At 39.6% G+C, this 22,430-nt stretch overlaps 1 protein-coding gene across 5 annotated transcripts in view; it reads right to left on the reverse strand.

The window, feature by feature from the left end:
* Positions 1-442: 442 nt before the first annotated feature.
* The window catches only part of CEP350 (centrosomal protein 350), a 112,454-nt gene continuing 90,466 nt past the window's right edge, over positions 443-22,430 (reverse strand). For all 5 annotated transcript variants that reach the window (XM_036015010.1, XM_028530572.2, XM_036015009.1 and 2 more), the window contains 8 exons: positions 19,649-19,809; positions 16,731-16,867; positions 14,123-14,205; positions 11,045-13,050; positions 9,783-10,190; positions 9,540-9,686; positions 6,648-6,770; positions 443-4,251 (listed from right to left, as the gene is read on the reverse strand). In XM_036015010.1, coding sequence (XP_035870903.1) covers positions 4,087-4,251; positions 6,648-6,770; positions 9,540-9,686; positions 9,783-10,190; positions 11,045-13,050; positions 14,123-14,205; positions 16,731-16,867; positions 19,649-19,809 — 3,230 coding nt within the window. In that variant the 3' untranslated portion in view covers positions 443-4,086. The remainder of the gene's footprint in view (positions 4,252-6,647; positions 6,771-9,539; positions 9,687-9,782; positions 10,191-11,044; positions 13,051-14,122; positions 14,206-16,730; positions 16,868-19,648; positions 19,810-22,430) is intronic.

A 22,430-nucleotide genomic window follows, 5' to 3' on the forward strand; every position in this document is an offset into this window, starting at 1 on the left:
CAGAACATGAAGTCCTAATTTACCCCGAGCTCTTCTCCGACCACCTCCATCTACCCTTCTTGGATCCTTCCGTTATATATTCTCAAGCCCTGGTCCGCTTCCTTTGCAGCATCTGTTGCAACCTGTCACGCCTTGTTTTCGAAATTTTTTTGATGACCCTCTCATTGGACTTGAAGCTCCAGGAGGTCAGGGATCACGTCTGCATCTCAGCTGCCCCCAGCACTGCTGCGCACCGGGCTGGGGACAGGAAGGTGTGATGCACGCCCGAGTGACGATCATCCGACTGCCCCGACGCGTGGGGCGAGGCGCCCCCGCGCAGAGCGAGCAGCCCCGCACACCGTCGTCGCCTTGTGGTGCTGCCAAACGCAGGCTCCGCAGCCCGGTCAGGGGCTAGCTTTCTAAGCTGGGCTCAAAGCGTGAACAAAGGACGCCTGACATACAATTAACTTATAAATCAGTTTATTTACAGATTTTTATCTTTTCTTAAAGTACATTTCAGTTAACAAATCTATTTACACAGGTGTACATGGGAGCTCATCCCAGTTATTTTACAGATCATACTTACAAACCACACCCTAAGTCTTCTGTGCAAAGCTGCACTGGATGTGACTATTGGCTGAAAACGGCCTGATGACCAGGCTATTTACACATACACAGTAAACGGGTTTGTTTTTCATGTCTGCACGATACAGTACACACACGGAGGCCAGGCCTCCCAGAGAATGCTTTGCAATGTGTTTCCCGAGAAGGCTTTGCAAAGTCCGGAAGGAAAAGCTATTAAACATCAGGTTAATTAAAATGACAGTACCTCCTTTACATCAGTTTACATTTTCTTCACATTTTTATAATACAAAGATATTTTATTGAGTTGCTGCACAACCAGTTTAAGATGATTTGTAAACATGTAAATTCCTACAATTTGCATTAAACATCATTGTAGTTTCTATCATTTGCTCTTTGAATTAATGTTTTATTCACTAGTATTCTTAAGGTAGTAAAAGAAGATGTAAGTTTGAACTTCTTGCAGAAAAGTTACGAGTCTCTAATGCTGTGCGAGTACACACTTTATTCAAGTATTGCAAAAAGCTAAGGCCACTTTTTTTTCAAGACAAGAAAGTGAACAAAATTGTTTTTATCAATAGGCCACAACACTCTTATGAGCAATGAAATCTCTTCTGAAAGGTAATTTCTCAGAGACCTGTAGTCACAGAAGGAATCTTTTCTTTTAGGTAAAAGAAAAACAAATCACCTTCCCTGTTAACTACTGTTGAGCTCTTCACGCTTTTCCCTAGAGTAAAAATTCCTGTTTAGACCTGAAGAGGGAATCTACCCTGTACTTATTTAACCCAGAGTTAAGCACCCTGGACAGCACAAACTGTATTGGACTCAGAAATAATCTGAAGCCTGTATGTTGGTTTACTACTAAATTCTGAGTGCTATTTTAAAAGAGATTACTGCTGATGCAAAGATCTTTTTCTCAGAGGAATTATGGAGAGAGTGAAAGAGGACGGGGTGCGGGGCGAAGGAACAGATTACAAAGAGGGGGTGCTTAGATTCGTGGTTCAGAGGCAGACGATTAAAAAGATCCCAGGAAGGAACAAGCGGCCGGGTGTCCGCATTCATCATTTCAACCCTAACACTAAACCCCTTCCAATTATAAACAGAGAGTTAAAATAATAAGAAACCTGCTAATCACAGGTTCCTTTGTTTTCTGCTGCCTAACTATGGGTAGTTACTTCTAGCAAGGAGTGAGACTGACCAACTCCTGTCTCTCGCGTGGCACCCAGAACGCTGAGGCGCCGGTGCACACCGGAACCGGGCCGCCGCGCGCTCAGCGGCACTCCCGCCGGGGGCCGTGAGCCCGGACGGCTCCTTCAGCCGGCTCCCAGCATTTCTTCCTCTTCTGAAATCGCAATGTCAGAAAGAATAAAGATAAAATTTCTTGTTAAAAATTGATTTAGGTCCAAATAATGAGGATGTAGAAAAACCACCTATGTTCCTATTACATTTTTTTATATTCCTTTATAAAAAATTTACAGCAGCTGAGAAGTTTCAGTGTCATGAGGACAGCTGTTATCCCGCGGGCAGCAGAGGATGCAGACAAGGTGGCCTGCTGCCTTCCAAATGACACGAGCTGCAAAGAAAAGCCCTCGCTTCTCCTTGGCCACATGGAAATAGGATCCCCAACTACTGGTTAACGACCCCAAGAAACCCAGCTTCTCTTAAGTCGATTCGCTCATTATGGCTACGAGACTTCAGCCCAACATGCAACGCCCAGAAGAAATGCTGGCGATGCATCGATCCGAGCATTTCCCAAGAACCGACCACAACGTTTCAGTGCTTTCCTTGTTTGTCAAGAGCTATCATACCAGTCATTGTGCAAAATGCAAATATTCCAATGTTATTTCATTAAGTTTCTCATCATGACAGGATGAAACCAAAGAGGAATGGAAGTGTGCATAGTGAAGCATTTGAGATGCAAAGGCAAGTTTGGAGGAAAGATGCAGAAAGGAACGAATGTGCACACAAAGATTATACCATCTTTGGGTTTTTTCTAACATATTTTGAAGCAGTAACGTTCCAGGATACTTGTAAATAGGAATCCGGTGGATGCCTTATATCATGCTTCTAATCAGGACCTTCCATGTTAAGGCATTTACATTCACGCCTAAGATTATCCACATTCTTCCAGATACTTGAAGAAGGACACACTGATCAAGAGGAACCAGTCGGGAAGGCAGGGCACTGAGGTCTCGGGAGAGCATCATCGCACATGCTCTAGTGTAGCAGCTGGATGGAGCCTGGACAGGTTTTCAGGACAAGGTAATAGTTGTGAGGAGCAACGCTGCAAGAGAGGCAGAGCTGAATTCTACAGTGTCTTTAAATCATCTTATCCCGTTCCTGCTACCGCAGGCGGTCCTGGAAAAGCCCATCTTCTTTCCACTGTGCATGGGTCTGTTAAAACTGCAGGTTTCCTGTGCAAAGACTATGAACCAGAGAAGCTTCAAGACGGAAGTGGAACTACTCTAAGAAGATTCTTTCACTTGTGAATAGGGACACACATTTTCAACTTAATAATTTATCTTAAAATAAATTAAAAATGTTCCATAGCACAAAACAAGCACACAAACAACAGACAATATCTTTTTGTCTTTGGTGCACACACTCATTTCCCAAATCATTCAAGTAACAGCGTCTCTGATTTCTCGGGGAGGGATGGGAGCTGGAAGTTGGAAGGCCAAAATGAATGGTGTCCACTTTTGCCATGCCTGGATGCCTGAGACGGTCCTGAGGGCCTGGGGGTCCGGGAGCAGCTGGCAGAGGTTCAGGAGAGCAAGAAAGTGCGGGGCAGACACAGGGCAGAAAAGCCAGCCCGGCATCGGTCCTCTGAGCTCGGTCTTCAGTGAGGGCATTGCTTTGTTTTCATGCCCAGACAGAGAAAACTAAAAATAATGCAAAGGTTTATAATTCTTTCGATGGTGCTCAGAAAGCAAGGCTATCTTTGATTTCTGCTAACTTGCCAGTCCGCTTGTTGCTGCTCAGCTACAGTAATGGAAGAGAATGGCCTTCAGAAAGAAGTGAAACGAACTCCGGACTGTGGAATAGGCACTCATGACTAAATCTGCCTACTCAGAAGTGGTTAAGGGTGTAACACTGTTTAGAGACTATCATAGACCAGGATTACGTGTCAAAAATGGTACGATGCATTTATCTCTACACCTCTCCTGCCTGACTTCAGCTCAAGACCACGACGCCCTAGTCTAAGCTACGAGGTAAGCCTGGTGCTGGCAGCCCTCACTGCAAACCCAGTCGGGGTGCTAACAAGAGGTGCAGAACCGGGCTGTGTGTCAACACCAGGTGTGTGCCGCCCACCGAAAACCAACGATCGATCCAGCGGACAGTCTCTGAGGCAGAGGCTGCAGTACCAGACGTACCGCACTGTCCCACGGACTCCACACCAGCAGTCTCTGAGAGCAGGCGCCAGGTCCGGAAGCACTCTTGCTATGATGGAGATGGGGTGTGTATCGGGGGCAGAAAGGCCCAGGACTCATATTAGCACTCAGTGTTCGGTTTATTTGCAAGATGTCACACAAGTAGGACTCTCCCCTGCTTTTCACTGATCTGATTCAGAACATCGATAGTATCTCTGATCAAGGTCTCAAAGATCCCGTCAGCCAGCTGCATCTTCACACACAACTCATCCTCGTCATAGTTCACCCACTGCGCCTCCTCTTCGTGGAGCTCCTGTACCTAGAGTTTAGAAACACAAAGGTTAGAGATTCCCATAAAAGCTAGCGAAGTTATTACATTTGCTGACTTTGCGGCCCCATACAGGCCGAGGACACAAGTCAGGGAAAGAGGGTAAGTTATGTGATGACAGCGTCCCTTTCAAAGTTGCAGAAAGTATGAAAAACCTCAACTGCCAACTAAAATAAAAGTAGCTTTGAAACTGTCAAACGGCTTCAAATCTGTCAAAATGGAATTTGACAATATCCTAGTATTTTATAGTTATTAAGGATTACAAGCATGTTATCTGTGTCAACATAAGATAATATGTATAAGAACTTAAGGGGGAGAGAAGAAAGCAAATGACCAGTTATATGGTTCATAATTATAAAGTGCATATATATACTCAAAGACAATACTGGATATGATTCTGGAGTATCATAAATAAATGAATAAAATTTGTTTTTTAAAATGTACTATCACTTAAACTTATTTTAAAGATCACTGTTATGCAATACTTGTTCTTTTTGCATTTTAGGATTTTTGGATTCCTACGGTAAACCACAATCAAATGAGAACTGCTCAAGATTTTTTGCTTGTTTACAATAAAAACTTTAAAAGCTACTTACGAAAGAAACACAGAAGGCTCATTACACAGTGATGTCTGTGGCGTGGAGCCCAGGTGGGGAGAGTGGCCTCCAAACCCTGACCTAGTCCCAAACGCAGCCGCTATTGCAGCGATGGGGTCTCCAACGGATGTCTAACTTGGCAAAAAAGACACTTAACCACCAGCTCCTGACTTGGCCCGACCACAGATGCGTCTTGAATAAGGCAGAGGGAGCGAAGAGGGGAACTTGCACCACTGCCATTATGAAGAAAATGAGAAGACTCTTGGGAGGAAGAGACCACAACACCCAGGAGTCTGACAGCCAGAGAGGGAACGGTATGGCCAACACATACCCCTGGCCAGGGCTGAAAATGTATGACAAGGTGGCTGCTACGTTCTTCCTCTTTGAGGGGGGTCGTTCGAAGGATATGTAAACATCCATTCTTCGGTTCCCTGACTTGTGCTGCACGAACAGATATGCCAACCAAAAGGACTCTGTGGTCACATACGTTCTAGAAGGCTCCCTCTGGAAGTTTTGCAATGGGCCACCAGTAAATGAACGTGTTTAACTCAGACTCTCCTGTACTGTATTTCTTTGACCAAAGAGAGATTCTGTGTGCATGTGTAAGGAATATTTTAACCTACCAAGGAACTGGTGTTCCTCTCCTACGGAGAACGTCATAGGCAACAGCCTAACGCAACACGTCTCAAGCCGGAGCTGCAGGAGGACCATGTTCTGGGACACACAGGTGTGTCCCCACAAAAGATTTCACGCCTCCCATGAATTTGTTCATTTGTTCAAACAAAGCTGCACAGCTTTCCTTTTTCTGTTATCTCAGCTTTTAGCATTAAATCTGTTCTGTGAGCAATTTCTTCCTCAATAATAAAATCTAGAAAGCACTGTCCTAATGAAATCGTTTTTGCCCTCCCCATAGAAATACCGGCTCAGGACATCACCCACTGCGCCTCCCAGCGTCCCCTTGGCAGGCCCCCTTCGGGCACCCCCTCGGTGGGCCCCGACAGCGCTCTCGTCAGTGCCGGCAAAAGCTCGGCTCCTCCTTAGGAAGACCAACCGCTGCCTTCTCAGCCGGGGAGAGCGAACACGTTTTCCTTTCTGCCCTGGCCATCAGAAAGCACAACCCCAACGTGGAGCTTCAACCAAGGCAACCGACAGATCTGACAGCCTGCAAACCTGCCTCCCTGCTTTCCTTCTGGTGTTCACAGTCTGTTCTACTCCACATTCCCCCTGCTCCTGAAGGTGCCTGTACGTAAATTAATATGTGCTATATTAATTAAATTACACTAAAAAGTCAGTGTAACAATCATGTCATTCTCCTTTCCCCCACAGGGAACTGTTACATATAGACATACATAAATACTCTTTTAATCCTCCCGATCCTCTTTTCAGTAGGTACTATTACTAGCACCCTCACTTTGCAGACGGGGAAATGAGGCACCACGGAGTCAGATGATTAGCCCAAGGCTCCTCTCCAAGTGAGCGGCAGAACAGGCTTTACATTCAGTCTATGCTGGCCTCTCCTCAATTCAGTTCCTAAACTTGGCTTCCTCTCAACTTTTTATTTCTCAAGTTCTCCACATCTCCAAAATACTGTTAAGTTAAATATTCGTCTACTGAGTTCAAAAGAATGCAATTTCCAAACCTGAGGGGCAGAAACGCAGCAAATGAAAGCTATCTGACTTTACTATTACAGACTTAAGATTAACTCTATTTCCTTTTCTTTTTAGACTCTAACTATGTTCTGATTTCAGAAGAGATGGTCAAAATAAAAACAGCTCAGTTATATACACCGACCAGGATATGATCCACTCGGTCTCTTTTCTTTCTTCCAAATTTCATCATTTTCTGCCAATCTGTTTTGTGGTTTGGTTCCTTTTTAAGACTGAACAACTTGAGTACTTCAGTTGCTATGAAGTTCTGTAAAAATAAAAGGGATGAATAAAACACAAATAACAAAGTTCCTGAGATTTCATGCTGTAATGCAGATTTATGCAAATATAATTTATAATAAAAGAACATACAGATTTCTTCCACTTACCAATTTGAAAAGTATTCCAGAAGCTCAGATTTTATTCACTTAAAGAATTTTTGTTTTTACACAACGTGCGAAAGTAAAACAGGCAGGGGGAGGTGGGAGAGGGTGTAAGGGGGGACAAGCGGTAATGGAAAAAATACAATAAAAAAACTATTGAAAAAATAAACATTTTAGGTGTTAAAAAAAGTAAAACCACTGATGAATCTGCAAAGAAAAAATTGCTTTAGAGTCCCCTCTACCAAGAACCACCATTAGCTAACTTCGAGCTGGCAAAACTGTTAAAGAAAGCCTGACGTAAATGTCTGACCCTGAAAAGCCCGACATAAATTCGGGAGCAATGCGAGCAAAGTATACGCCTTGGCTGGGGTAGTTTACTTTGAAGCACCAAGGTTCAATATGTTAAATTTTAAAAATATTAACCAACCCTGAAGTATAAAAAGCATAACAGTTTTACTGCTAATGCAATTTGAACTATTATCATTAAAAAACTTTATAAAATGTTATTTCAACATTAAAATTAGTGGGGAGCATCACTGTACATTATATTGATAAATACTCTGATATTGTTGATATATATTAAATATCTTATTTTCAACTTATTTGTTGTTTGTTATTAAAATAATTTGGATTTCCGCTATTTTAAGTATATTTAAAGCATATTAAATATGTATTTAAGTCTATATATTACAATATTACTACTTGTTAAAAAAACAATGTCCTTAGTGGAGGGAAGGGCACACTTACAACTCGGAATCATTTCAGATGATTCTCAAACCATCAGCGTGCCCCCGAGCCCCAGCACTCCCAGCCCGCACAGCATGCACACACATGCGCATTCGGGGCTGTGTCACCTGTGGAGAGCCGGCAGGAAAGAAGCACACCCGTGTTTTGAGAAAGCTCCCGAGGTGGTTCTACTACTCTATTCCTCAAGGTTGAAAATCATTAAACAAAATAATAATTTTTTAAATCAAATTAATCTTTGAAAACTTTTTGGGGGGATACTTACCTTAATCTAAGCAGGGGTTAGAAAACTTTTTCTGTAAAGGGCCAGATTATAAATATTTTAGCAGGAAAGTAGACATAGACAGTATGTAAACAAATGGGCGTGGCTGCAGTCCAATGAAGCTTTATTCATAAAAACACACGGTGGGCTGGACTCAGCCTGTTTGCCTTCCCTGATGTAAGCATACATTATATCTCATAAATACTTGCTGGTGTTCTGTCAGTACAAAATATTTTCAAAAGCTTTCTATAGTTAATAACCCTGTATTACATACTTTTGAAAGCTGCTAAGAGACTAGTGCTTGAAGGTTTTCATTACAAGGAAATCAATTTGTAACTGTGCGTGGTTAACAACTAGACTTGCTGTGGTGACCTTCCCACAACACGCAGGGTCCGGCAGGAGAAACACCTGCTGGAGTGGGGTTGGCAGGGTAATAATATGGGTGTGATCATTTATAGTTTTAATTTGAACGTTTCGCTTAAAATGTCACATGGTATGCTTGAGTGTGATATTGTTATGTTACAGAATTACATGCTTATGATTTTGTAATAAAAAAGAGGTTATCTGTGCTGGAGCCTGTATGCAAACGTCGAAGCACTACAATCACTATGTTGTACATCCACAACCAATACGTCAATTATACCTCAATTTAAAAAAAGACTGTTGTTTAAGGCAGTGCCATCACACTATATACCAGAATAATGTACATGTTCCTGTAATGTATTTGGCTAGTCCACACAGACTCCTGGATGAAGTAAGAAAACACATCAACAAGGTGAGTAATCAGAGGTATGCTCTCTGAGGAAAGAAAAACTTTCTACGACCGACGAAGTGTGGAACACACAGCTCCAGAGCCCTGCTACTGAGAGTGGCCCTAGAGCCCTCAGCACTGGCATCACTGGGAGCCTGACGGAAACGCAGAACTTCAGGTCCCACTCCAGGCCTGCCGGGGCAGAGCCTCCATGTAAACAAGACGCCCAGCTGATCCACGTGCACAAAGTGTGAGCGGCACGGCGCTGAAAACACAGCGTCTGCTGAACTGAACTGAAGAAACAAGTGAGTAGGCAGAGAATGTCCACCGATGTAACGCTGACGCTGGTCTGCTGGGAGTCCTTGTGGCTTCAAGGGCACCTCATCTTTTCAAGGGGCTCCTTAGTTAATAAACAATGTTTTTTACGTGTCATATTACTATCTTACATATTTCAAAGCCATTACCAAGCTGAAGCCTCCAAAATCCAATATGGGAAGGTAACATCTGTGTGTGTAGGGCAGGCAGGTTTGATACATGATGTGTTTTCAGGTATACCACTAGAATATTATACTTACTTCTATATCAGCAAAAACTCACCTAAACTGCCTATGAGATGAAATAATTTATCTCCCTGAGTATTTCCTAATTTTTCTTAGACATTATAAATTGTACATATATGGAAACTCTATTAAAAGTTAAGTTTTGTTGTGCAAATCTTGAGGATTCAGGGTTCTCTCTCACCCCCACCCTTCCACTGCTCACGGATTCAATTAGTTTGTTGAATACCCACGACGGAACGGGCCTTGAGGACAGATGAGTAACACCCGGGAGTCCCTGACTTTAGAGCATATATGGATCTGCATGAAAGAACAGCAGGTCAGGAAGCCTGCAGTTTACCTTGATTTCATCAAGGTCGTTTGGGTTCTTCACTCGTCGGAAATAACTCGAGTTGATTCTGCACGGCTTCATCCAGACAGGTTGATTCAGGTTGGGATCCTCAGCAAATATTTCCTCAAAAATCTCTTTTGTTAAGTCAAAAACCGCCTTAATAGAGAATAAAACAAAATAAAATGGCTAAGAACCTGAATTTCCGACTAGAGGGAAGCTCAGAAGCCAGGATGTCCCTTCCCCGCCACCTACCTGTCTATAGACCCGTTTGCTTGTGCTCTCTAAGTCCAGCCCCTTACTGGCACAGCCGAGCAGCTCTGCAGGGATACCGACGCCCTGGAGATCGCGACCCAGCTCCTTCCACTTCCAAAGCTCCTCTGCCGCGCCACGCGCGAGGGCCTCCACTTCCTCTGCAGTGTGTGGGACCGCCAGGAGTGTTTCACACGGCTTTTGGGGGGCCCTTTTTGGCTCTGCCATGAGAGGCACAATGGTTTCTTCTGCCTTATTTTTTTGGATCTTGTGAGAAGAGCTCAAACCAAAATCTTCTTCAAACCAGTCTTGATCATCTCCTAACACACTCAGGAACTCCCGGCTGATCTCGAGTTCAGCAAGTCTCTTAGCAAGCTCCTCCTGCCCACTGGCACCAAATACTGGGCTCTCCTGCAAGAAACCGGACCGTTCAAATGGAGCCTACTTAGTGGCCTCAGATCACTTACACATTTTTTTAAGACAAAGCAAATATATTATTTGTATATTTACTATATCTCTAATAAATAAGCCAAATAAAAACGATACAGTAGCTACTAATAATATAAGAAAAAAAAAAACTGTCCTGCTTCCCATAAGTCTGCTTACGTAAGCTGAATCTGTATAAGTGTTTATTGATTAACACCTGTTAATCAATATAGTTTGTTTCCTTTTTGTATCATCATTATTCTGTTTCTGTAGAACTGTCTTGTCTCTGGGATATATGGAACTGGGATACGAAATTTCTCATCTTTAGTGATTATTTGATCAAGTTACTCACAATCACTACTTTTGTTCAACTGTCCACGGATGACCTACACAAGGTGATGGCATGAGTGTATGTTACAATGACTATAATCCAGCTTTACCAGAATCAGTGTCACAACTGGTAATCTTTGCAGGGCAACTATGACTGAGTAGGTATGGGGACAAATAATTTCACAGGCAAGACAGACCTGGGTTGAGAACCATTAGAAAGCTCCATGGAATAAACTGTTCAATGAGTCTGCAAGGGACTCTAATTTGCGAACAGTACTCAGGGGTGTCAAACTGGCATCAACCTGCCAGTGTGCGTGACCACCTACAGTGACCACTCATGACACAACAGAGAACAATTATGTTTCTGACAAAAAAACAGTCACACGGTCTTTACAAACTAGCATAGTGATCTTCATCTAATAGACACCACATCACCAAAAAGCCATCCGTATTAAACATGCACTACAAAGGTAAGGTTGATTGACATTTCTTCCAGGCAAACTACTTACAGGTCTGGGGCACATATCCGGTGAGGAAATCTCTTCTTTTTCATCATCCAGTTCAGACCTTAGGAAGCAACCTGGAACACCTGGTGACTGCTCCTCGAGAGGTGGGGACGAGCCTTGGGCTGGGACTTTCTTCTGGTCATCGTCAAGAAGTTCCTGATTGCTGAGCTGGATTTTCTCATTCCTGGCCTTTTTGATTTGTTGTAGCTGATTGACTGTGTCCGCCAGAAAGACGTCCAGTAAACTGTCTGTTAGTAAGCTGACTGTTTCCAGTTGTTCCTTTGACTTTTTTTCCTCACCTAGCGATGACCTCAGCTGGGCCTCCAGCTGGTTCTTTTCTCTTGTTAGAAGGTCCAGCAGTGGGGTAGAACGCTTTTCTGAAACCTCGGGATACAGGTTCTCCTCCTCTTCCGTAAACTCCTGCGCCTTCTTTAATTCTTCAGAAAAGGTATTGTCTAAAGTATCGTCTTCTACAGCAGTGGAAACCTCTTCTGTGGCACTGGAAATAAGGTCTTTGTTTTCCTTTGAAGGAATCAGTGAATCCACTGAAGATTGCTGGTGAGCTTGGGCTTCGAGTACCCCAGAAACATCCTGTACGTTGTCTGCTTCTATTTTAAGGCTTCTATCAACTGAAGCTTCTACATGGTGCATACTAGGTAAAGATTTCTCATACAAATATTCAGTTGCATCCTTTTCTCCATCAAATGTGGGGCCCTCTGTATGTTTTTGTTCTTGGTTATTGTAGTGATATTGTTCATCTAAGTAACAGTCTTCATCTTCATTTATGTCTACGTAGTCTTCAAAGTTTTCTGGAATGTGGGATATTTTTTGAGGAGGAGCAAAGATGCCATGCTTCTCTTCGCACACAAAGTACGCAACGCCATCATAGGTTCCATTGTTATTGCCTTCGGGTTTGTCCAACTCCACTCCAGCCCAGAACCCTTTAGCGAAACGAGTTGTGCCTTTGAATCGAAGAGTTCCGGGCTGAACATTGCCAATCAATACCCTATCACCAATGTGGAAATCAAGTAACTCATCTGCAACACAAACTGAAGCCAAAGACGAGGATCCGGTGACCCCCTGGTCATGCTCTACATCGCTGCGCTCCTTACTTTTCATGAGCTCAGTAGGGGACTTGAGTTCTAACAGCCTTTCGGAGTGGATATTGCTATGGACAGAAAGGCTTTTCTCACTGAGGCACTCACTGATGTCATCGTCAGTACCAAAGCTAGTGGCTCTACTGCTAGAGCTTCTTGTGGGCTGTGACTTATCTCTGCAAGACGCTGAGTCTTTCCTGAGTGACAGCAAAGATGAAACCTCAAAGTCATCTTTGCACAATTCAGCTGAGGTGTCTTTCTTGAAAGAAGACACTTCAAAGTCTTCTGAGTATGTTCTTTCTTTGGGAGCAAAAAGCTGTTCTGACAAAGACAAGTCCCTTTCCTTTACGCTCTCTTGTTGATGAGTATCTTTTTCTCTTTGGATGTTTTGACTATGATCCATATCTTGGTCTGATTGTCTCTCTTTCAACTCTTTCTTACTAAGGTTTTCAATGGCTAATCTAATTAAGTCTCTCTGACTATTTGTAGCGTGTACAGGAAGCTCTTTCCTTGAAAGGATTTCAGACGAATCGCCCTGTTCCAGGTCCAGTTTCAGTAAGACATCCGACTTCCTAGACTGTTTAAAACTGGCCTCGTCAGCTGGACTCTCCTCCAAGTTTGTGTATTTTATTTCTTGCACTTCTGATCTTTGACTAGCCTCTTCCTCAACAACCCTGGCACCTGACACATCCACAATTCTATTAGGGGCATTTAATTCTTTGAGAAGCGGTAACGAAGGTACATTTTCTAGAGAATCTCCAGATTCTGCTCTGGTTTTCCTTGATGATCTAAGAATTGGAGATGAAGAATGAAAATGCTCTTCTGTTCGACTGTCCAATTCAATCACTCTCTTTGCATATGCAGATAGAGACTTTTCTGATACTGATCTCTCAGAACCTGCCAATGTAGCATCTTAAAGGAAAAAAAATCACATAAAAATTGTTTAATTTCAATCTCTCAATTTCTAGAACCAAAATTTAATAAAAGCCAAATTTAGTTAGGAAACACTTCAGTCAATAAATATTATTTGTTTTGGTTACTATATTAGGTAAGTTTTCCCTTTAGGAGAATATACTGTACCAACAATAAACAAACATTTAAAATGACTGAAAATTTTAAATTAGAATAATTTCTGAACTGTTATTCTAATTTAAAAAGTGAAGAAAAATGAATCTAAGTTTATGCAGTCATTGATTTGCATGATCATTCTCAAATAATGAAAAACAAGAATTGTATGATAAATATTATATACATTCTCAAATAGTAAAGCAATAAAGGAAGGACAAATATAATTCTATATGTACTTCTAAAAGAATGACTTTTCCTGGGCATTTTAACTAAGCTCTTGAATGTAAAAAATGAAAAGAAAAAAACCCAACTATTTCTGCAAGTACAGCACTTTAAGAACTGATATTGCAAAGAAAAGTAAGATTTGATGTGCTAACAAACCAAGATTTAAATGTTTTGAATTCAAACTGCTATTTCATCATTATTATTAAGTAGGCTTTTCATGTCTCAGTTTTGCTTTATTTCCTCACTGACTTATACTTTCTTTTCAATAATTATTCTTCTTTGGATTAAATTGAAAAATATATATATAACACCTCTTACCCTGAGAAATAGTATAAGCTAAAAATATACATCATCAGAAACAAAAGCCGATTAAGGAAGAATTTAGAGAAGCTGCCGCCATGCTCAGGCATTTTAGGTTAATGTCTTTTTGCCTCAGTTTTTCATCATAAACAAACAAGTGTCAAAAGACACTTGTATATAATATTTGAGACAATAAAGAGTGATTCACATAACTTATGCATAATCAATAAATCACTTTAAAGTATAAAAGTAACTCAAAATATTAAATAATCTATTGTCTTTAAGATATTCATTTTTAATAAAAAAGCTGAAGAGGGAGAAGTGTGTAGGCATGAGCATAAACCCTCAGTCTTAGGTAGACACAGCATCATTACTTTTTCTAGTTACATACCAACATGTTCAGCAATAGACTCCAGGGATCCTCTGGAACGTTCTGAGTCTGTTAGTGATTTCCAGTTCTTTGCTGTTTCAGATCTGAAGTAGAAATTAATGAACAGAAATAAATGTAGGGCTGACACTACAATAACTAATAACAAAAAGGGGTGAATTCTTAGAAAATCACTTCTTTCTTCTTCTCCACAGAAGTTGTTCCAACCTTCGCTACTTCCATCAAGCCTATTTCTGACCCTCATCACTCTTACTTACATGATCTTGCCTCTTTTAATGAGGAAAACAGAGGCCATCGGCATGAACTTTCTTGCCTTCACAGCCTTTAAATTATCTATAATTTAGATACAAAATTATACCTACAAAGTTATCTGTAATTCACAGCCATTCCAACTGCCTTTCCTCCTGTCTACAGGGAAGAAAAAGGTGTGTCTTTTGACACTTGTTCAAAGCCAACTGTTCGAACCTCATTCTGCCCCCAAATCCAACACATTTTCACAGCCTCAATTACTCATCCTCTTCCTCTTTCTTACAGTCAGTCTTTCACTCTGGAGATCTCCCCCCTCAACTTATGAGGATGCCTCGAGCCTCAAATAAAACCACCCCTCCTCAAATCTTCATTCCTCTACCTCATGTCTCTCATTTGGTTTCTACTCCTGCCTTTCATAATGCTCCTAAATGTCGCTATTTTATGATATTTAGTACTTGGCTTCCTTTTATTCCCTCTGAATGCAGGCCTTCTCTGGGTGATGCTGCTATAGTTATGGCTTCGGCCACCATTCACATGTTGCGCATCCCCATACGTCTGACCCTGACATCTGTCCTGGGTAATTCCATTTACACGAACTACAGGCATCTTGAAATTAACATCTTAAAACCAAACCCATGAGCTTCCCACAAAAGGACACCTGAGGATCACTGTATAGCTTTTAGGTTAAGGAAACCTTGGTCCAACCAACTGCTGAAGACAAACCTGGGGATCACCTTAGATTTCCCCTGCTTCCCTGTCCAGCCCTTTAATTAGCCAAGTCTACTTCTTGAATCTCCCTAACATCTCTTTCCCGTTCTCCATTCTTATTAGTGCTAATTATTTGAGGCATGGCTCAGACTGCTGTCTCCCTACTTCTAGGCTTACTGCTTTTCTTTCCTTCATGTTACAGTCAGAGAGATCGCTCTGTATACAAATAATCACATCATTCTCTGATTAAAATCCCTCAGTAGCTTGGTTAGTAAAACTCTAAAAACCATTCAATAGTATATTATGTAAAAATTAAAGTTTACAGTTTATAATGAAAAACTGTATATATAACAAAAATACACACAAAATCTCAGCAAAAAATCCTAGAAAGAAATAAATCTAGTTGCTGACATTTAGTTTTGGTGATAGTTTCTATGATATAACTTAAACTTTTTTTTTACTGCTTTCCTGAATATTCTAATAATAATAATAGTAACTAATACATAGTGCTAATCATGTTAGGCTCTGTTCTAACTCACATCTTCTAACCCTCGTAACAAGTTCATTAGTCGGGTGTTGTTACAGGAATATAAATCTCTATTAAAAACTGAAGCACCGAGAGGTTACATAACTCGATCAAAGTGGAAGCGCGAGCTAGTACCGCAGCCAAGAGTCAAACTCAAGTAACACTAAATTAACTGTAACCAGCCTGTATTATTTTTGTAACGAACAAAAAAATTTCCAAAATATTTCTTTAAAAGCTTTAAAGGCTTGACATCTTCTAAAAAATAAAACAGAAAGTTACTAAAAATGAGTGTTAAGTTTTCAAAATTCGGTCTTTATTTTTCTAGTTTCTTCTCCTAACTCCAGCAAAACACTATTATGTTCAGCTTCTAGGATATGCTTTTGGTTATTCCTTGAATACCCTTTTCTCTTAAATGTCCACCTATTTCTCAATCCTACTGACCTACCTAACCCCTACTCATTGTTCTAAATTTAGCCCAAATATTATAACCTAACTTTTTAATATACCAAATTATATATTCTTATGTTGCTACTTAGTGCCTCTGTATTTGCATTTACTGGCTACATAGTATTCTACCCTGGAAAGGACCATAATTTACTAGGTTATTCACTCATTTTTGGACACAAAGACTGCTTCCAATGTTTTATTAATATAAAGGATATTATAGTAATATATTAATCCTTAGGATTATAAAAGGTATATTAATATAAAGGGTATATTAATATAAAGGATATAATGATAAACATGTTTTTGCAAACAGAGATTTCTCTACCCTTATTTTCTCAAGTTGGATTTCCAGAAGTGGAATTATTGAGTCAAAAGTTACAAACTGTTTTTCCAAAAGGTCTATACAAACTTACCATGCTATGACTGGCAATACTAGAGACTACTATTTTCATTGCATTCACCACGTTTCAGCATTAAAAATATATTTTAAAATCTGCACCTTATTTTAAACTTGATTTGTAATTATATCATATAAGAATTTTACATCTGTAAAACTAAAAATATAAACAAATAATTTTTGCCATTACAATTTAAGTTACTTTAGATAGCTTCTACTAAAAATCTTTCTTTACACTTTTCTCAAACAAGGCAGAATATAAATAAGTTACCAAAAGTTTCTACCTGTGTAGTGGAAGGGGCTTGATCTTGGGTTTTTCAGAAGCGGAGGAGAGCATTTTAATCTGAGGCTTGGCTGTTGGCGATGCTTCCAGATCTCGGCTAAGCTCGGCTTCAGTTTTCTTAATGAATTCGTCATATGACTAAGTTTAGAAAAATCAGAAGAATCACTATACGGAATTTTTTAAACTATTTTAGATTACAAAATAGTGTATTCTATAAAATATCCAAACAGTAAAGAAGACGTAATATAAAAATCTCTCTCGCAGCATGAGTATCATCCCAAGAACTATCAACAGTTATCTGTACAACCTTCTTGAAGTATTCTCTATATAAGCAAGACGCAGAATTGTAATCCTAATATCAATTAGAAAATGATAAAGTCTCAATCTGAAGAACCTTAATACTTATGAAGCAATTACTCAGGCACTGCCACATTAAAAATCTTCTTCAGCTGCTGATATAATTATTCTTTAAAGGGTGGCCTAATACTTTCATGTCGCTATTATGCTGAATTTTGATGAAAGTTGGCTTCTTAAGGGGGTAAGCACTTAGGAACACAAATTTGGAAGGGAGGGAAGGGTGTGGTTGTAAGTATGGTAGTTCAGAATTGCAGACGATGTCTCCCAGTCACTAGCCATGCTATAAACAAAATTCACTAATGTATAATTCTAATTTGTATGAAATCTAAGGGAAGCTCTCCATCTATTAAATCTCTCCATAGTTTCCTGGGCTAAATTCCCCACTTTTACACTTCTCACTATTTGAGACTATAAGTATTTGCTCAACACTGTATGTTTAGTGCGTCTGGTTCAAAGCAGGCTGTCAGTAGATATTACAGAATGAATCAGTGAGCAGATGGGTGCCTGTCTATTGCTAAAGATCCCTAAAACCGGGGCTAAAGTCCCTGCTTTTATGACTCCCACTGTCCATATTACTCTGAATTCTCAATGTTTTAATAAAGTAACTTCTGGTATTAAACATCTACTACAGCTAGATGATCTAACTCGCTAGGTATGCATGAGGACTGTGATGTCTCAGCCCTGAAAGTGATTTATTAAATCTGTGTTCAAATAAAATCAATGTTTTTTTTCATGTGAACTGTTATGATTATGTATTTCTCCATCATATACTATACTAGTAAAGCCTAAACACAGAACACTCTTTTGTCTTTCCTGAAACCATTTATTACGAGGCTGACTAAAACATTTTCACAGCACCCTTCTGGAGCTCTTTCTGGCTAACATACTACTTACGGGCATTTCTGAGCAACGCTATTCGATCTCCTAGTATTCCATGCAGCTGTCGGTGGTTCGTAACCTATAGCAGTGATTTAAATCCTGGGCCCCACCCCAGACTAATCAAATAAAAATCTCTGGGAGCGAGTCTGAAAATCCCTATTTTTCAAAAAGCTCCTCAGTGAATTCCAGTGTGTAGTTAGGCTGACGACTGCTGACCTACAGGAGGAAGTCCAAACTTACCAGTCTGTTTTCCGAGGTCCTAAACATGATCCTTTATTTTTAAGTCCTGTTCCCCATCACTCTCTAACATGAACTGCCCAGTATGGTTCCCAATCCCATTGCGTAAGCTGTATACATGTCTGTTTTCTGTGATCTGTTAGCAGGGCCTGTTTTCCAGATGGAAGACAGTGCGGTATAATAGTCATAACAGTAAGGGCACAGGATTTGGACATAGGGCTAGACTGAAACCCTAGCTTTACTGCATTTGAGTTATGTGTCCCTGGATATCCTCAATTTCACCGAAACTCAGTTTCCTTATCTGAAAAATAGGGATAGCAATATCCACGCCTTGTTACTGTGAGTATAGGATGAAAAATGTGTATACGGTAATTAGCTGACTGGCTTCCGGGCACATAAACAGGCATTTGAATATTTGATGACTGAATTAACAAACGCAGGAGGAACAAAGGCTTACTGTTATCACAATGAGGACAATTAAAAGAACAGAAATTCTGGCTACACTTGGAGCCAGAATACTTGGCTTTTTAATACTTGGAGCACCTAGAGTCCAACAAGGACACCACCTGTGTGAAAATGTGAAATTCCTCTTCCTGGAAGTGTCTAGGGGGAAGCTGAATGACCTGCTCCGGTGATGCCATGAGAAGGGAGTCTTGTGATGAGCAGCAAGTTCCTACCGATTCTATAATGAACACTAGGGGCCGAACGTAAGCAGGCAACAGGGGAGCAGCCAGAAGCAGGGACGTTTAAGAGGCTAAGCAGACAGTAGAGGCACGAGGTCATAAGGGCCCCAAATAGGTTTATGGCAGTAGGTAGGAATGAAAAGGGACAAGCAAGAGCATTATAAAAAGGAATCCATATCTGGTGACTGACTAAACTGGAGAAAAGAGAATGAGGAAGCTATCAAAACAAGGGTTCTAGCCTGTAGAATCAGAGAAGGCTACCGGATCTTGGGAGAAAAGTCAAGTTCACAGCTATTCAGGAGCCACCCAAACAGTGCAAAGAGCTGTACTAGTAAGTTGTGTGGTATGAAACGTCATTCTTCTAATAAAAAATTTTTTTCAAAAAGGCAGTAATAATTTCAATAGCTAGAATTACTTATCTAATGGTTCTTTTCTTAAGAGAGCATGGGTATCAATCTTTCATGTGTGTAATCTTATTCAGAAAATATCCTTATTTTGTTACTTTAATTCATTTTAATAATTACTTTAATCCTTATTATAACATTTACCATTTTAACTTAATATTTAATTTAGTGTTATAAGCAAGAGTTTGTTTAGATAGCCTAAGTTTTGTGGGGGTTTTTTGCCCCAAGAGTTAGGATAAAATGTGGCACCAAGCTCATACTGAAAAATCCTAATTCATTACTTCATTAACAATATTAAAAACATTTGAGGTTCCCATCTGTACCGACCTTCACGCTCCGGCCCTCCCCCCAGGTCTAACCTCCAGCTGTTTGAGCAGGCTGGCTTCCTGGGCTTTCAGCCTCTCCTTCTGCCGCTTCTTCTGCTCCTTCTTCAGCTGGTCTACGACGGACTTTCTCTTCCGCAGCTCGTCCTTCAGGGCTCGGATCCTACCCTCGATGTCGCTCTGGTCAGACGTGGTTTCTGAAAGAGATACAAAGTCTCTTATTATTTAACTTAAAAAAAAAGCTCAGTAACCACTAATCAAAAGCAGCAATGTAATATTCCATTTAAATAAAGCCAATCTAGAAATTAATACAAAATAATATTGAAAAACAACTTTTTAAAAAAGTAAAGTCAACCTAACACTGAAAAATAAACTTGAGCTTCTGGAAAAAGTGTGTTAGTGATCTGCATTCCTCCTTTCCCCTACTCTCTATTTGCTTGGTGGGCGTGGTCCTCCTACTTACTGTCACTCCCTAATAGTAGTATTTAGAATTGTAAGTAAACCTCAAGATACCATGTCTTGGAAAGATAAGCAACTGGAAGTTGAAAAAAATCAAAATTAAAAATTAGGGTAGTGAAATTTGGACATTCTGTAAGGAATTACTTCCTAAGGACAAGTAAGTCATATTTAACTGTCATTCCCCTTAGTTGTTAATAGATAATTTAATAGTTATTAAAATCAAACTGGAATTTTGCTACTGATGAGTCATCAGCTGATGTCTTAGTACCATGAAAAAGGGAAGAGAAATCATAAATATACTCTGCTGTAACCTTTCTTTGGAAGCTCTTAAAATATTTAAAATAACTGAAATGAAGCTAATTAAATCTTATTTTCTTCCCCAAAGTTCACATACATCCATGCAAACACACGAAGTAGTTGTCCCGCCACAGCAAAATTATGAGAAAGACATTTCATTATGATTACTGTCACACACAGGTATGAAAACAGGTATCATTTAAAGACACTGCTTATTTCACTACATATGGAAATGATATACAATAAAAATGACATGTCCTCCTTGAATCACAATGGTATTGTTTCCAAACACAAATGCTGAGTGAGACATTTAACAGCTTTACACTAGAAATAATATTGCATATAAATCTGAAGATGCACATATACAGCAACTGACATCATAGGTTTATAACTAGGGTGTTTTTTTTTCCCAAGATACTTCAGGTTAAGATGTATAACTAGTTATGGATATATTTAAATTTTAAAAGATTAGTCTTTATTTTGTAATGTAACCCAAATATGTAGATTAGAAATAATGAAATCTAAGTATTGTTATTTCTATGTCATTGACATAAAGTTACACATAGGGAGGTTATACCTATATGATACCAGTAGTGGCATCACTCTGAGCCCTCAACTTGGACAAAGCTCACTACTTGCTGATGAACACTCATAAAATGAAGTAATAATAAAAGCCATTTTCAACTTTGTATCTGCTGCTGGTTGACCCTTACCGGTTTCTAGAACTGGTGTGGAGATAGAACAAGGTATATAAAAGCAAGTAGTGAAGTACATACCTGGACTACTCTAAAAGCTCAATAAATGGTGTCAGTATTAATACTCATGTAAAGCAAACATTTTTACATTTTTATGTGGCAATATTTTAGGTACTTTATTTTTAATTTAAAACTGAAAAAGGTGGTGGTGAAGAGAGAGCTACGGAATATCTCCCTCATGCTTTCTTTCAATTTCTGGAAAAAATAATCAACTGGTTTCAGAGTTCAAAGGTTCTGAACTCTCAGTGGTAGGTTTTATAGTGACTCAAATGATGATTCTAGCACAGTAATTGGGGGTAGGATTGCAGGCTGAGCTCAAAATTACAATCTTTCTAAAATAAAGTATAAACTCATACCTTTGATCTTCTAAACTGTGTATTCTTTTAGCATGCAAGCTTTATGTGCTTCCAAAGCTTGAGATGTTACTTTGATAAAATTTCATAGGAAACCACCACATGCCCACAGGCTTAGTTACAACTTTGCCAAAAAAAGAATGATTTTAATTAATGTATTTTAAAAACTGCATATACCAGCAGTGATTTTTCTAATAAAAATAGCTTTATCATCTATGGTTGTGAAGATTTAATAGTAGTCAATGAGAAACTTGGAGTTTTTAGATGAAAGACCTTAGGAAACGCTTCTATTTTTAAATACTAAAGAAACCGAAAGTGTACAAATTAAGGGTAATTAGAAACAACATAAAAGTCTATGAGAGTGCATGGGAATGCATTACATATCTACCCAAATCTAGTATTACTGCAGAGTATTCATCATCAATAACATATAAGGGAATCTCTGGAAATTGTTTGTTTTTTTCCCCCAAGCAACTCTCTAGATGAACATATTGTTTTTATGGCCTTCTCTCCTACAGGGTTTTTGGGAGGTGGGGGAAAGCAGAGGTGGCAGGTAAGTGATACTTCAAGTTTATTGAAACATGTCAAGACAGAATAACCTCATGGACAGAATAATTTAATTAAAAGTTAAGTTTCTGATTATTTGACACATGCTGACTATATTAATTTGTTAGAAAACTATCACTTATGTGAAAAAGGTATTATATAATTTTGCTATATTAAAATTTATTACTTCCATAAATACTATATATATAATGCTGTCATCATTAATACCTACATAGCATCTGTAATTCAAAAATCTTGGAGCTAGTTTTCTAAAACTATTCTTGCCAAGGAAACAGAATCTTATAAATATCATCATTAATCCTGGTGTATAAACTTATCCATTGCTCCAGATGGAAGACACTATCCAATATGTGCAAGAAACATGAAGAAAGTCACCAGCAAGTAATA

This window comes from Phyllostomus discolor, chromosome 14 (assembly GCF_004126475.2).
Source record: "Phyllostomus discolor isolate MPI-MPIP mPhyDis1 chromosome 14, mPhyDis1.pri.v3, whole genome shotgun sequence".
NCBI classification, from domain to species: Eukaryota; Metazoa; Chordata; class Mammalia; order Chiroptera; family Phyllostomidae; genus Phyllostomus; species Phyllostomus discolor.